This window comes from Chiloscyllium punctatum, chromosome 4 (genome assembly GCF_047496795.1).
Source record: "Chiloscyllium punctatum isolate Juve2018m chromosome 4, sChiPun1.3, whole genome shotgun sequence".
NCBI lineage: Eukaryota > Metazoa > Chordata > Chondrichthyes > Orectolobiformes > Hemiscylliidae > Chiloscyllium > Chiloscyllium punctatum.
In genome coordinates, this window is record NC_092742.1 from 66,365,783 (window position 1) to 66,381,078 (window position 15,296).

The 15,296-nt window shown below is 40.2% G+C and overlaps 1 protein-coding gene across 1 annotated transcript in view; it reads left to right on the forward strand.

The window, feature by feature from the left end:
• The window catches only part of ttc6 (tetratricopeptide repeat domain 6), a 230,399-nt gene that overhangs the window by 187,783 nt on the left and 27,320 nt on the right, over positions 1–15,296 (forward strand). Inside the window, exons 26-29 of the mRNA XM_072567883.1 lie at positions 439–512; positions 4,584–4,794; positions 6,931–7,083; positions 10,217–10,387. Coding sequence (XP_072423984.1) covers positions 439–512; positions 4,584–4,794; positions 6,931–7,083; positions 10,217–10,387 — 609 coding nt within the window. The remainder of the gene's footprint in view (positions 1–438; positions 513–4,583; positions 4,795–6,930; positions 7,084–10,216; positions 10,388–15,296) is intronic.

A 15,296-nucleotide genomic window follows, 5' to 3' on the forward strand; every position in this document is an offset into this window, starting at 1 on the left:
GTGTCCGAGGTGTGTGTGCATGTGCGTGCGTGTAACAAAAAGGATAGTGTTTCAATGTATAAATAAGTGTGATCACATCAAGACAATACTTGGTTATTTTATGTAGTTTAGCACATTAGTTGAGTAATGTTTAGTTGCTTTGATTTTAATTTATTTGTTTTGTAAAACTTTATATCTTATTGAAGGAATCCTGTAAGTTCATTATTGGAAATTCCAATTTTCAGTCCTGACGAAGTTCATGACAATATTTTTATATTGTTGTCAGTTATCCCAAGGTATTTGTAATTAGATGAACAAATATAAACAAGTCTATCATTTTGTCCAATGAAAGCAACAGACAGCCCAACAGCTCATTTTACTGAGGAATTATCCTTTATTTCTGGATTGTATTCAGTCAGTTGGCATCAACGTTAATGAATTTGTGCTTTTCACTTGCAGGACTTTAAAGCAGCAAATGCAGAAGAACCAGAAAATGCTTATATTCATCATGCTGTAGCTATCTGCTGTCATAAGTAAGTCATAAGAGAAAACTTTAAACAGCTATTTGTGACATTTCTGAGATTTGCAAAATTAAGAGTATGAGCTTGGGACAACCCACTGGAAACTGAGGAAAATACCAAGAATTTGTCTAACTGTGTAATATGTATCAAGAATGTGAAAATGTTTGCCACCCCACCCCCCCACAACAGCAGAAAAAAACTTACTTTCCCTACAAGCTGAGTATTGGTGAAAGACAGAATGTCTTGCTCATTTTGGTGATTTGCTGGTGTTCTGTAACATAGCCATTCAAGGAGACTGGACCTTGAAAAGGATGAGGTCCTCAAAGAACAGCTTATGGGGGGAAAAGGATTAATTTCAAGTTCATTCCCTAACTTTTTCCAAACATACAATCTCATTCCCACTAACGAGTTTTGAAAATCAGCCAAACCTCATTGATGACCCCAATTACTTTATATTGAATATTACTGGAGAAAGTGAGGACTGCAGATGCTGGAGATCAGAGCTGAAAATGTGTTGCTGGAAAAGCGCAGCAGGTCAGGCAGCATCCAAGGAACAGGAGAATCGACGTTTCGGGCATAAGCCCTTCTTCAGTAATGAGGAAAGTGTGTCCAGCAGGCTAAGATAAAAGGTAGGGAGGAGGGACTTGGGGGAGGGGCGTTGGGAATGCGATAGGTGGAGGGAGGTCAAGGTGAGGGTGATAGGCTGGAGTGGGTTGGGGGCGGAGAGGTCAGGAAGAAGATTGCAGGTTAGGAAGGTGGTGCTGAGTTTGAGGGATTTGACTGAGACAAGATGGGGGGAGGGGAAATGAGGAAACTGGAGAAATCTGAGTTAACCCCTTGTGGTTGGAGGGTTCCCAGGTAGAAGATGAGGCGCTCTTCCTCCAACCGTCGTGTTGCCATGGTCTGGCGATGGAGGAGTCCAAGGACCTGCATGTCCTTGGGGGAGTTGAAGTGTTGGGCTACGGGGTGGTTGGGTTGGTTGGTCCGGGTGTCCCTAGGTGTTCTCTGAAACGTTCCGCAAGTAGGCGGCCTGTCTCCCCAATATAGAGGAGGCCACATCGGGTGCAGCGGATGCAATAGATGATGTGTGTGGAGGTGCAGGTGAATTTGTGGCGGATATGGAGGGACGTAAGGGGGGAAGTGTGGGCGCAAGTTTTGCATTTCTTGCGGTTGCAGGGGAAGGTGCCGGGAGTGGAGGTTGGGTTCGTGGGGGGTGTGGACCTGACGAGGGAGTCACGGAGGGAGTGGTCTTTTCGGAACGCTGATAGGGGAGGGGAGTGAAATATGTCCCTGGTGGTGGGGTCCGTTTGGAGGTGGAATATTACTACAGAATACATTTTAATTCAATCTTAATTTCCATTCAAGGAACATTAGATATTTTGTTTCTAACAGATGACAATTATTGAATACACTGGGAGTTGAAAAGGCCCTTAATGTGATCACATTGTGTTATGGTATTCAGCTACCACCAGAGATGCAACTGAAGGTAGAATTGAGGAGTTGCAGGGGCAATGGAGGAGAAACAGAACTATTAGCAGGTTGTTGGTTTCCAGACACCATTCTGGACTGGTCCACTTTGTTAGGGTAGAGTTGGTGATGGTGGTGATCTGCAGCACTCTGATCCATTAAGTAGACTAACTGACAATATTGATGAGTTCATGAAGGGCATGTCCTGATTTTCATGGATGTGCATAAGCTCATGGGATAGAAAACTGAATGGATATACTTGGATGTATTAATTGGTTAGAAGTAGTCCTTCCATTCATAGACCAGACATTTGGCCTTCAAAAGCTGCCAGGAGACCTAATGACCAGCTTCACTGCTGGGACAACAAACAGTCCCGTGGAGAGGAAGAGGTAGGTTCCCAATACAAGTTGGTCATGAGGTCTCACTGTTGCCAGACTAGCAGACCCTGTGAGGGAGTAGGGCAGCCAGGATTGAAAAAATAAGGAGAAAAGGGCAATCATGGAGAGTAAAGCCATAACTTGAGTAGAGGACCTCAAATTGACATACCATGGGGTTTTTCAAGTTGTGACTGGATTGATTGGCTGGTTCCCTATGAATGTCTTGCACTCTTTGATGATTTTCTGTGTACTACATAACATAGCCCTTCAAGAGGGCTGGACCTTGAAGAGGATGAAGCCCTTAAAAGGTGACAGTTTACTGGAGGAAAAGGATGAGCAAGACTTAGAAGAGTGAAAGGAAATGGAGAGTGAAAATTCAGAACATAGCGGCAGTCTGTCTCCACAGAGAGGTGGCCAGGTTCTACACAGGACTCAAGGATTTGGTCAGGTTGCTGTAAACACAGGGATCACCAGGCCCAGCCACAAGGGAGCCACTGACTCTCAAGGAATGGCATGTGTGGAATTTACTGTGTGCTGCCACTGCCAACACTTCCATTGAAATTGGGGAGCAGCTTGCAGCATGTATAATCCTATTGACATTGAAGGATGGACATCCACCCAAAGATTTCACAACTGTTAACAAAGCCTTGCTCTTCATGGTCACTTTGTGCCTCTTGCCTTATTAACACAGGGGAGCTCACAGACTTGACTTCAAATATTAATATTAACATGCTACTCAGAACAGTGCAGAGTTACAGAAAGACACTGCAGTGATCAACCTGACATGGTAGCCTCCAGTCGAAGAAGGTAGAAGCAGCTTTCTCACTTGTCTGTTCTCAGTAGTCCTCACCACAGAGCTGCCAGTGTTAGCATTTCATTGCAGGCATAATTGCTGCCATTTGGCCTTGCTGCATAGATGCTCCTTCAGTAGAGGAGCCAGTGAAGCCCAGGATGAGGATCGTGCTGTGCATACATATTCACAGACTGTAAAATACTAGGAGACTTGAACTATTTGGACATTCTTGGGATGGATAAGGGTTTTAGCATGTGATTTCTTAGAAACTAAACTCAACAGTTTAATGTGTGCTGCAAGTCACCAACTTAGTTCTGAAAGTGAATTGACATCAGAGAAGCAGCCAAACAAAACTTACAGAGGAGGTAAGAGATAGCATTTATTGGCTTAATTACCAAAACACAAAAAAAAATTGGCTTTGAGAGCATTAGAGACCCCTATATGAATGCTTACCCGGCAACTTTCTCCCCATTTAAGAGTTCTACAGATCCTGGAGTCAAAAAGGAAAACAGCCCAAAGCAAGTAAACTCTTCTGAAAGCCTGTTCTCAGTAGAAATCCATGGGAAGCTGATAGAATTTCCAAATCCAGTATTTCAGTCAACCTGGTAAGACCTAAAATAATGGACTGTGACCAGATCTGAAACTTCAATCCAAGTTGGTTGGAAACAGAGCTGGATGTCTATCATCAATATACAATTGGCAATGATTCAGCATCATTGGATGTGATGAGAGTGGACAGGATGTGATGGAACTTCTATCGTTTCTTTAGTCTGGACCCTTTGCCCAGACAGACACATTATTTTTTCCTTCTTTTATCCTCTTTCATTTGTGAGAAGAGAGTTAAAAGTGTAATGTCACCTTCAGATTAGATTACTTACAGTGTGGAAACAAGCCCTTTGGCCCAACAAGTCCACACCGACCCACCAAAGCACAACCCAGTCAGACCCCTACATTTACCCCTTTACCTAACACTATGGGCAATTTAGCATGACCAATTCACCTAACCTGCACATTTTTGGACTGTGGGGGGAAAGCCAGAGCACCCAGAGAATGTGCAAACTCCACACAGTCAGTCACCTGAGGCAGGAATTGAACCCAGGTCTCTGGCGCTGTGAGGCAGCAGTGCTAACCACTGTGCCACCATGCCACACTTTTTGTGGAAATAAAATACAGACAGTTGGTATAAGTAAACTGATCACAACCACATTACGCTGCCTGGGCAAAATGAAAATCTAGCTCCGTATCCAATACAAAAAGGTAGAAAGCCTTGATTATGGCTGTGTGGTATTAACTAAGAATTAAAAATCTTCTGTTTTTGGAATAAAAATTTAAAGTGCTACTCAACATGGTCAATTTAACAAGTTCATTGAATCCTTAAGTATAAATAATGGAATGTATCAGATTACAAAGAATGAGCAATGTTTTATTATTTGCATTGTGGTTAAGACTTCAGTATTTAGAAGATGCTGTAAACAATTTCAGTCAAGCACTGAAATTGGACCCATTTTTTGTGGATGCATATAATGGACGTGGAAACGTGTACATGGATTCTGCTCACACAGCTGGAATAAAGCAAGCACAAAAAGACTTTCTGCAAGCACTTCATTTAAATCCCAAATGTGTGAAAGCTAGACTCAACCTAGGATACAACTTTCAGGTAAGGAGATTCTTGGTGATTTATTATTTAAATATTAATGTTATAAAGTTGTATTTAAGTAACATTTTCTAGAACTCCATTATTTGCATTTACAAAGCACCTTTGCATATTTTTCAGAGAGGTATGAAGAAATGTATAGATGTTAAATGAAGATAGGAGATATTGGGGGGGGGGGGTCAACAAAAGATAATCAAAGTGGTGAGTTTTAAAAGGAGAACGTTAAAGTGGAAGAGAGGCCAGGAGGCGTAAAATCCAAAAGGACTCTTCAGTGTGAAATTTAAGTGTCCTAAAGTAAAAAGATGGGATGCCTTTTGAAAGATTGTAGCTGGAAGGAAGATTGCAGAGATTGTAATGAGGTTGCTTTTAAATCTTCCTGTTGAAGTAAAAATTTACTCAACATTTCCAGATTGGATTGTGAACATTGCAAAAGATTTGTGTTTCATACAACAACTACTATTACCTTGGTGAAAGCAATAAATTAAAAATTGCAAAGATATTGACATGACTTTGATATCCGAGAGAAAGGATTTGCTAAACCAATTATGAATTGCTAAGAAAACAATTTAGTACTGTAGAGTCATAGAGATGTACAGCACGGAAACAGACCATTCGGTCCAACTCGTTCATGCCAACCAGATATCCCAACCCAATCTATCCCACCTGCCAACACCTGGTCCATATCCCTCAAACCCTTCCTATTCATATACTCATCCAGATGCCTTTTAAATATTGCAATTCTACTAGCCTCCACCACTTCCTCTGGCAGCTTAATCCATATACATACCACCCACTGCGTGAAAATGTTTCCCCTTACGTCTCTTTTGTTTCTTTTCCCTCCCACCCTAAACCAATGCCCTCAGGTTCTGGACACACCCACCAGGGAGAAAAGACCTTGCCTATTTATCCTATCCCCCTCATGATTTTATAAACCTCTAAAATGATCACTGCTCAGCCTCCTACACTCCAGGGAAAACAACCCCAGCCTGTTCAACCTCTCCCTAAGACTCAAATCCTCCAACCCTGGCAACATCCTTCTAAATCTTTTCTGAACCCTCTCAAGCTTCAGAACATCCTTTCAATAGGAAAGATGACCAGAATTGCACGCAATATTCCAAAAGTGGCCTAACCAATGTCCTGTACAGCCGCAACATGACCTGCCAACTCCTGTACTCAATACTCTGACCAATAAAGGAAAGCATGCGAAATTCCTTCTTCACTATCCTACCTACCTGCAGCTCCAGTTTCAAGGAGCTATGAACCTGCACTCCAAGATGTCATTGATCAACAACACTCCCTAGGACCTTACCATTAAGTGTATAAGTCCTGCTAAAATTTGATTTCCCAAAATGCAGCACCTCGCATCTATCTAAATTAAACTCCATCTGCCACTTCTCAGCCTATTGGCCCATCAAGATCCCGTTGTAATCTGAGGTAACCTTCTTCGCTGTCTACTACACCTCCAATTTTGGTGTCATCTGCAAACTTATTAACTATATCTCTTATGCTCACATCCAAATCATTTATATAAATAACGAAAAGTAGTGGACCCAGCACCGATCCTTGTGGTACTCCACTGGTCACAGGCCTCCAATCTGAAAAACAACCCTCCACCACCAACCTCTATCTTCTACCTTTGAGCCAGTTCTGTACCCAACTGGCTAGTTCTCCCTGTATTCCATGAGCTTGTTGAACACTTTACTGACGTCCATATAGATTACATATACCGCTCTGCCCTCATCAATCCTCTTTGTTAATTCTTCAAAAAACTCAATCAAGTTTGTGAGAAATGATTTCCTATGCACAAAGCCATGTTGACAATCCCTAATCAGTCCTTGTCTTTCCAAATACATGTGCATCCTGTCCCTCAGGATTCCCGCCAATAACTTGCCCACCACCGATGTCAGGCACACTGGTCTATAGTTCCCTGGCTTGTGCTTTGTTTTACATTTATAGATGTTCCAAAATTAGAAGTTACACCTTACGATTTCTAATTCCACTTCTACGTGCAAATGCAATTTTAAAATACCTCAACTCTAAACAAAACACTCAAATATACAACAAATAAAAATAAAAAAAATGATTTTCAATTTGTAAGATGGTGATTGCCTTAAATGAAGTTAAACTTTTCTCTTTCAGGTTCTGGGAAAATTTCAGAAAGCGTGGAATCAGTTTACAATTACAATTGATATTGATCCAATGTTTCATGATGCTTATGAAGGTCGAGCAGTGATTAATCTACAAATGAACAATACATTTGCAGCATTTCAGGACATCAATGCTGCATTGAAGGTAGACATAAGAATATTGCTTGAAGACACACAGCTCCAATATAGCACAATTTGAAAAGTATGATTTTTCAAAGGGAATTTTGCATTAAATTGTTGGAGTCTGTTAAGGAAGTTTTAACAAAATAAATTTAGAAAAGCACAGTATAATTAGAATAAGTCAGCATGATTTTATGTAAGGGAAATCCTGTTCAACAAGTAAAGAGTTCTTTTTTGAGGATGTAATGAATAGCATTGATTGAAGGGAACCAGTAGCTGTCATATAGTTAGATATCCAAAAGACACATAACAGAAGAGCTCATGGAATCGAGTGTGATGATATTATATCTAGATAAAGAATGGGAATAAATTGGGCATTTTCAAGTTGGCAGGTTGTGACTGGTGTGGTGCTGCAAAGAACAGTTTGAGTTCTCAAAAACCTAAATCTTACGCTATTGAGTCATAAATTAATCACCCTGTCTCTTTGGAGACTCTCTCAGACTCTCATTCCTCATTCCTTCTCTTCCTCCACCAGTGAGTTGTCCTTTTCAATGACCTCACCAATGTAAGACTCACATCCTTGAGCATTATGGAGAGCAGAGCAGATCATCACAATTGCAGAGTTCCTAATAGGAAGGTATTGCAGCCAGCATCTGAACATTCTTACACCTGACCCAGTGCTTTCAGACCAATCAGTTGTGAATCTGATTTGTTGCCCAGCCTTAGTGAAGAGGGTATCTGTCACATGGGTTATATTCATAGAATATTGAGAGAGTCCCTACAGTATGGAAACAGGCCATTAGACCTAACAAGTCCACACCAATGATCAAGAGCACCCATCCAACCCCATTCCACCAATCTATTACTCTAAATTTACCCCTGAATAATGCACTTAACACACACATTGCCGAACACTATGGGCAATTTTAACTTGGCCAATTCACCTAACCTGCACATCTTTGGATTGTGGGAGGAAACCAGAGCACCTGGAGAAAACCCACGCAGACACAGGGAGAATGTGCAAACTCCACACAGACAGTTGCCCGAGGCTGGGCTCGAACGTGTGTCCCTGGCGCTGTGAGGCAGCAGTGCTAACCATTGAGCCACCGTGCTGCCCATTGTGTCAGTGGTGGGGGGAGGTGGTTGGATGGAGGCAGCACAGTTTTATATATAAAATTAGTGTACTGTTGCTTGCAAGATACTGCAGAGATTCACACGAGTAAGGACACAGATGTTTGTGACCATTTGCTTAGAGTCTGTTTCCTTCACCATTTGCTTAGAGTCCATTTCCTTCATCCTTACACAATTCTCCTCTGTAAATTAGATTGCAGGCTGGGGATAATTTGCCATTCTTCATATCTCTTGCCCCTCTTCTGACTTTCTGATGCCCAACTGTCTGCTCTCCTACCAATCACCATGGATTTCTGAGGCAAAAGCACCTAGTTCCAGCTGCAGGCTTCCTCATACTTAGATGTAGCTAAAACACCCTGGCTTTGACACCTGGTCTGAAATAGATAGTGCAGGCTGCCTATGGAAAACTCAAACGTGAGACGGGCCTTTAACAAGTCCTTAATGTCCTGTATAAATGGTCACATTTGCATGCCTCCTATCCACATCGCTGGAATCCAGACCTTTTTTCTGCATTTAGCCCAAGGCAGTCAGGAGCTAAGTGATCCTGGAGGAACCCAAACCTCAGTAAACATATTAATTCTTTGTAAGTGTTACCCGATAGCACCAACGATCCCTTCCATTTCTTTGCTGATGATGGAGAGTATACTGAGATGACAATAAGTTGGGTTGGATCTGTCCTGCTCTTTTTCCATAAGGTTTACCTAGACAATCTTCCACATTGCCAGGTAGATGTCAGTGTGGGACACGAGACGTCCAGATGCATGATGCCATTGTCATTTTTCTCAAGTGCACACCTCCATTCTGATCAGACACAGACCCAAAAATCTAACTGTCTTAACTGCAGAACTAATTAATACTTATTTAATTGATCAGTAAAGAGGATATCTCTGCGCACATTGGTCCAAGTGTGGTTGGATCCACCACCACAAAGCAGTGTCAGGATGTAAACAATCCAAGTATCCACGTACATCATCAGAGACTGCATTAGGATACTACTGCAATTTTGATAGGACAAAAAAAAAGAATCAGAACAGCTGCCCAGAGATTAGGGGCTACAGGAAGTAAACCATATAAATTGGAAAAGTATCACTTACTAAAGTTTATTACAATATTTAAAACAGGCATGCACATTTGAAGGAAATAAATTTTTGCTGCAAAGAAGGTTACTCTAACAATTCTGTCACAGAGAAGAGGTGGGATGGTTAACACTGGTTGCAATATAGAGCAGAATGTATGTGTCCTACACCTGCACACATACACACACAACATGGGTGCTGGGGAATAAATAAACACTACCTTTGTTAGGTGGTAGTGTGGGGATTAAAGAAGAAACAAAAACCAGGAGATCAGAACCTCCTCAAAAAAAAACGAGCAGGATGCCCAGACTTTGAGTAAGATACTATTGCAATATTACAAAACAGGAAAGCATTAAGATTCTTGTTGCATGCAAATCAAATTAATTGGTTTGTCATTGACATGATCTGTGGGATTACCTCATACTAAAGGCAACTGTTGATGTATTGATATTGCTTATATCCAATTAGTTTCCTGCTTCAGCAAACAGGTTGTTTTTACTCTTTCACATTTATATCTGGAGCAATTGGTTTTTATTCATTCTGAATTAATGTATTGTTGCTGCAGTTTCAACTAACTGTTTAGTTTCTTGGAAAAAAATTTGCTTTTTTAGAAAATAAAAGGGGAGAGAGAGGAGTCTGTATAATTGTGCTAATCACTTACATCACTACTGTTACAATAACAATTTTCTTCTTCCTTGTATTGCATAATTGAATATAGAATCTTGGGTCAGTTCAGCTCCACATGTTAGCCAATCAAAGCACAAACAAAGGCTTGGGCAGCTAATTCATTACTAACTATTAGTAAATATTGGACCTTATTTGGTTTGCTTCTCAAAGATGTAGGGCACCCAATTTTGCTAGGTGTTGTAGCTATACTACTAATTATCATTAATAAAAAAAACATGCTGAATAAATTAGCACTGTAAAATAAGCATATCTTATTTCTTACAGATCTGTAAATCTGCAAAGTTGTTTACAAACCGTGGAGTGATCAACCAGTTCACAGGAGATCTAACCAATGCTATGAGAGACTATCAGAAAGCTGTATCTCTCGATCCCACCTATTCACTGGCTTATTTTAATGCAGCCAACCTTTACTTTTGCAACAGACAATTTGCACAGGTACTGCACTTTCCCCCCACAATATTTAAAAAACTTCAATGTATTAAATCCACTTTGCAATTGCTGAATAATGTTGATCTCTATTTTCACTGTTCATAAAGATTTAAATCGATTTCAGTATAGATTAAAACACAATTACAATATTTCTGAATGAATAATTTTACTGCGGTATCAGAAAAAGTACATTGTAAAGCAGTGGGTGAGGAAAATTATACGAGTAGATAATTGCTTGCATTGCCATTTTTTTAAAAAAGTATCTAATTAGTGAAATCGTACATCCTCATTCTTTCTTAACAACCGTCTCTTATTCATACATGAATTTATTTTGTGTCCAGCTTTCAAATATGCGAAGTGTAATCCATATTGGATGGGTATGAATCCACTATAGCAACTTGTATAGGATCTGATGGTTAGAACAGGTCTGAAATGCCACCTTGTAAATTACCAGGTATCAAACGGGTTTACCCATCTTGTGAAATGGTTACTAATCTTAATTCAGGTTGCAAGTTTAAAGGGATTTACAACAACTTCGAAAAGGAATAGCTGCTGAATATTCTAATTTATCAATTTCTAAGTCTCACAAAAGGAAAGATAGTAATAATTGTTCTGTATCATTTAGAGCAATGGAAATTTCTTAACTGATGAACTACAACTAATTTCTAATGTCTAACTATATTCTGCTGAAGACCTTGTATTATTCTATTGTATAGTAAATGCAATAAATTCAACTGGACATCATTCTTTGCCTTTTTCCAGAACCCCATGTTCATGATATCAAAAAAGATATTAACCATTAAACAGAACACTTTCCCATTTTAGGAAACCCGAACGGATACAAGGTATCTTCAGGTCAAATGCAGCACAGGCAGAGTTCATCATTTTAACAAAATACAAAGATGCATCTGCTATATCTTTTCAAATGTGTACACCTTCTGCACAGTTAGTCAACTTCTACAAGTAGTTCATGCTTTGTGGCTTCTTCAATGCTGGTTAGCTGGCGAATTGTCCATTCTTTTATCCGAATTTGCTGAAAGATAGTAAGGAGAGATGTTTTACACTCAGTCCCATGTAATTTTGAAAGCCTCTGCAAAAAGAGCTATTGCATAACTAAGTTTAGCTATGCAATGAATAATAATTCTATTTGGTTAGCAATAGTGAGAGTATCTATTGCTTGTATGATGAGCATGCAAGAGGCTTGTTTCTCCACGATGAAATTTTGTCTGATGTTCACTTCAAAGTCCTTCCACTGGCCTAGGTTTGGAGACAGAGGCAAATTGTTGGGATAATTTAAACTTGAAGAGAAATTGAGCCCAGTTATGAATTTGTACCAGAGAGAGGGGCTTTTTTTGTTGGAAAAAGGTAAATTTTCAGAGTTGAGATGAACAGTTATGAAGACCGTTAGATTAACTTTCAGGTTGGAATCAAAAAGCACATTTAAATAAAGTGTTACTAAGAGTCAATTTGTTCAGCAATTCTCCCACACATCTTGTTGTATGTAAATTAGATTTCAAAATCAAATTAGATTAGATTACTTACAGTGTGGAAACAGGCCCTTCGGCCCAACAAGTCCACACCAACCTGTCGAAGCATAACCCACCCATTCCCGTACATTTACCCCTTTTACCTAACACTACGGGCAATTTAGCATGGCCAATTCACCCGACGTGCACATCTTTGGACTGTGGGAGGAAACCGGAGCACCCGGAGGAAACCCACGCAGACACGGGGAGAATGTGCAAACTCCACACAGTCAGTCGCCTGAGTCGGGAATTGAACCTGGGTCTCTGGCGCTGTGAGGCAGCAGTGCTAACCACTGTGCCACCGTGCCGCCCACGTGAAATCTTGCGTGAACAGTTTTAAAAAAAACTCTGAACATACCTGTTCAATAGGCATTTTTTTCTTCCTATACTTTCTCTTTTTGCGAATAGATTTCCGAACATTATTTAGGTCAATGGCAGGAGATTTCGGAGAAAGAAGCCTGGATTGGTCTTTAATGATTTCCTCAATACTTTTCTTACTGAACAGTTTGGGAGATGTTGGTATTGGTTGGTCATCTTCAACAGCAATTTCTTCAACTGTAGAGTCGCCTGTGGCATTTGCAATACCGGACTTGTGCATCTGTTCAGTTTCTGATAAAGTCATATTTTGATGGCTTTCTTCAAGGATCGTTGAGAGATTTGCTCCTTTAGAATATGTAGATTTGCTTGACATAACTGTGTTCCATTGTTTAGCTCCTGTTTTATAACTGACACTGTTTATAATCATGAGCTTCTGAGTATTCTCAGGACTTGAAGAAATTTTCTCAAAACTTTCATCATTGGGGTTTTCAAATTTAGATATGGGAGAGATGGTTGGTATCCCAGACTTGAACAAGACTGATTCATAAAGCATTTTCTGTGTTTCAAAGCTATCATGTTCTATTCTGGATAGCTCTATATTCTTTCCCACAAAGTTATCTCTGTTTTCAAAAGAGAATTCAGGCGTGCTACATTTCACAGAGGATGAAAGTCCAGTTGTCAGTAGCTCCACATTTATAAAAGGTATTTCCTCGTCAGACATACTGTTCATCCCTAAGGACAGAGCACAAAAAAGTTGATTTCAAAAGGGAAGCAAAACATATGGGCCTGAATTTCTAGACCCCATTGACTATGGTTCATGCTTTTGGGTAAAATACTGCAAACTCTGCTGCTCTTACTAGGTACCATCAGGCATATGGTTTACAGGCTGACAAACAACCTATTGGGTCATATCATGAACACACCTTCCATAGCCAATACGTCTGAGCGGGAATTAAACCTGGAGTTTCTGGACTAGAGATACAGATGTTCCCATTGCTCCACAAGACCACCTATCACCTTCACTCCATTAAAACAGTACCAATGATGAAAATCTTTTCAAACAATGAAACCAAAGTTTTATTCAGAACCTCACAATAACAGCCAGCCAATTCTTTAATATCTCCTTTGATCTGTTGGGATCAAACTGTTGGAATTGTTGTAGGTTCTGAAAAGCAACCAGACATCAATAATTGCATAATGGTAGTCTTCAGGATAATGTCAAGAAACTTGTATTGTAACTGCTAGATCAGATAGTTTTTTTAAAAAAATCTCCTCACTGGATACAGGCAGCTTTAAAAGTTTTAAAATGCTAGGGGTTTAAATAGCTTCACAGTCCTATAGACCTTTGCTACTCTTCAATGTAAATATTTGTCACTCTATGACTGCAACTTAAAGGTTTTTCTGCTGCAAAACACCAGTATTCAAAAAGGTCCAACTGAATTTGGATTTCCCTCTTATATGAATCACATCTTGCACTGACTGGTTAATATGTGAATTGATTGTCTCCACAACACTGCAGAAATAGTGCCAAAAGTTGGAACTAAAAAACAAATTAACTCTAATTTTTCACAAAAAAATCTAAATAACCAAACTCCATCTTTCTAACCCTTTAGGAGTACACTAGTTTCTTGTGAGAAGAAATTAAATTTTTGTTCATTCAGGTGATATGACCTCCATTGAGTGTATGGCTATCCCCAGTTGTAGTGGTCGTGGGTTTGGAAAATGCTGTCAAAGGTACCTAGATGAATTTCACTACATCTTGTAGATGGTGCATACTGCTGTCCATCACTGGTGGATGGAGTGAGTGTTTATGTATGTGGTGCTAGTCAAATGAGCTGCTTTTTCCTGGATGGTGTCAATGTTGGAGCTACACTCATCTGAGTAAGTGGGTAGTGTTCCATTGTTACTTGTAGATGGTGGAAAGGCTTTGGAATTCAGGAAGTGTGATACCTACTGCAGGATTCCTTACCTCTGGTTTGTTTTTGGTATTACAGCATAGGAGCAGGCTCTTAAACCCACTATTTGTGTTGATCTGGATGCCATTCTAAACTAATCTCATCTGCCTGCACATGGTCCTTATTCCTCTATTCCCTGCCTGGCCATGTGACCGTCTAAATGCATCTTAAATGTTGCTGTCATGCGTGCTTCTACCAACTCCCCAGCAGCACTTTCCAGACAACTACTACCTTCTTATGTAAAAAAAACTTGCCTCACACATCTCCTTTAAACTTTGCCCTTCTCACCTTAAAGCTATACCCTATAGTATTTGAAATTTATTTTGTGAGAACTATTCATCCTATCCATGCTTCTCAATTTTATATGTTTTTAATCAGGTCACCCTTCAGCCTCTGAAACTCTAGTAAAAACAATCCAAGTTTGATCAACCTCTCCTTAAAACTGGTCTGCTCCAATCCATGCAACATCTTGGTAAACATCTTTTGCACCCTCTCCAAGGCCTCCACATTATTCCTATATTGTATTGACTAGAACGGCTAACAATGCTCCAAATAAGCCTAACTAAAGTCTTCTATAGCTTCAACATGACTTGCCAACTTTAATATTCAATGCCCTGACTGAAGGAAGTCCTCCTTTACCACCTTATCCACTTATGTTGCCACCTTTGGGGAGCTACAGACTTTCAGGGAGCTATGCACCCTAAGATCCTTCTGTATATCAGTGCTCTGAAGGGTCCAGTCATATACAGTGTATTTTCCTCTTGCATTTGACCCTCCAAAATGCACCGCCCCACACTTCCAATTAAACTCCATCCAACTTTCCAACTGATCTATGTATTGCTATATCCTTTGACAGCCTTCCTCGCAATCCACAAATCCACTAATGTTCACAATTACAAACAGAGGTCGAAGCACTGATCCACACAGAACACCACTGGTCACGAACCTCCAGTCAGAAATACACACCTCCACAACTATCCCCTGTCTTCAAACCAATTTTATATCCAACTTAGCAACTCATCCCATAAGACTTGATCTTCTGGACCAGCCTACTGTGAGAGCTCTTGTCAAATGCTTTAGTAAAGTTAATGTAGACAAGATTCACTGACCTGTCCT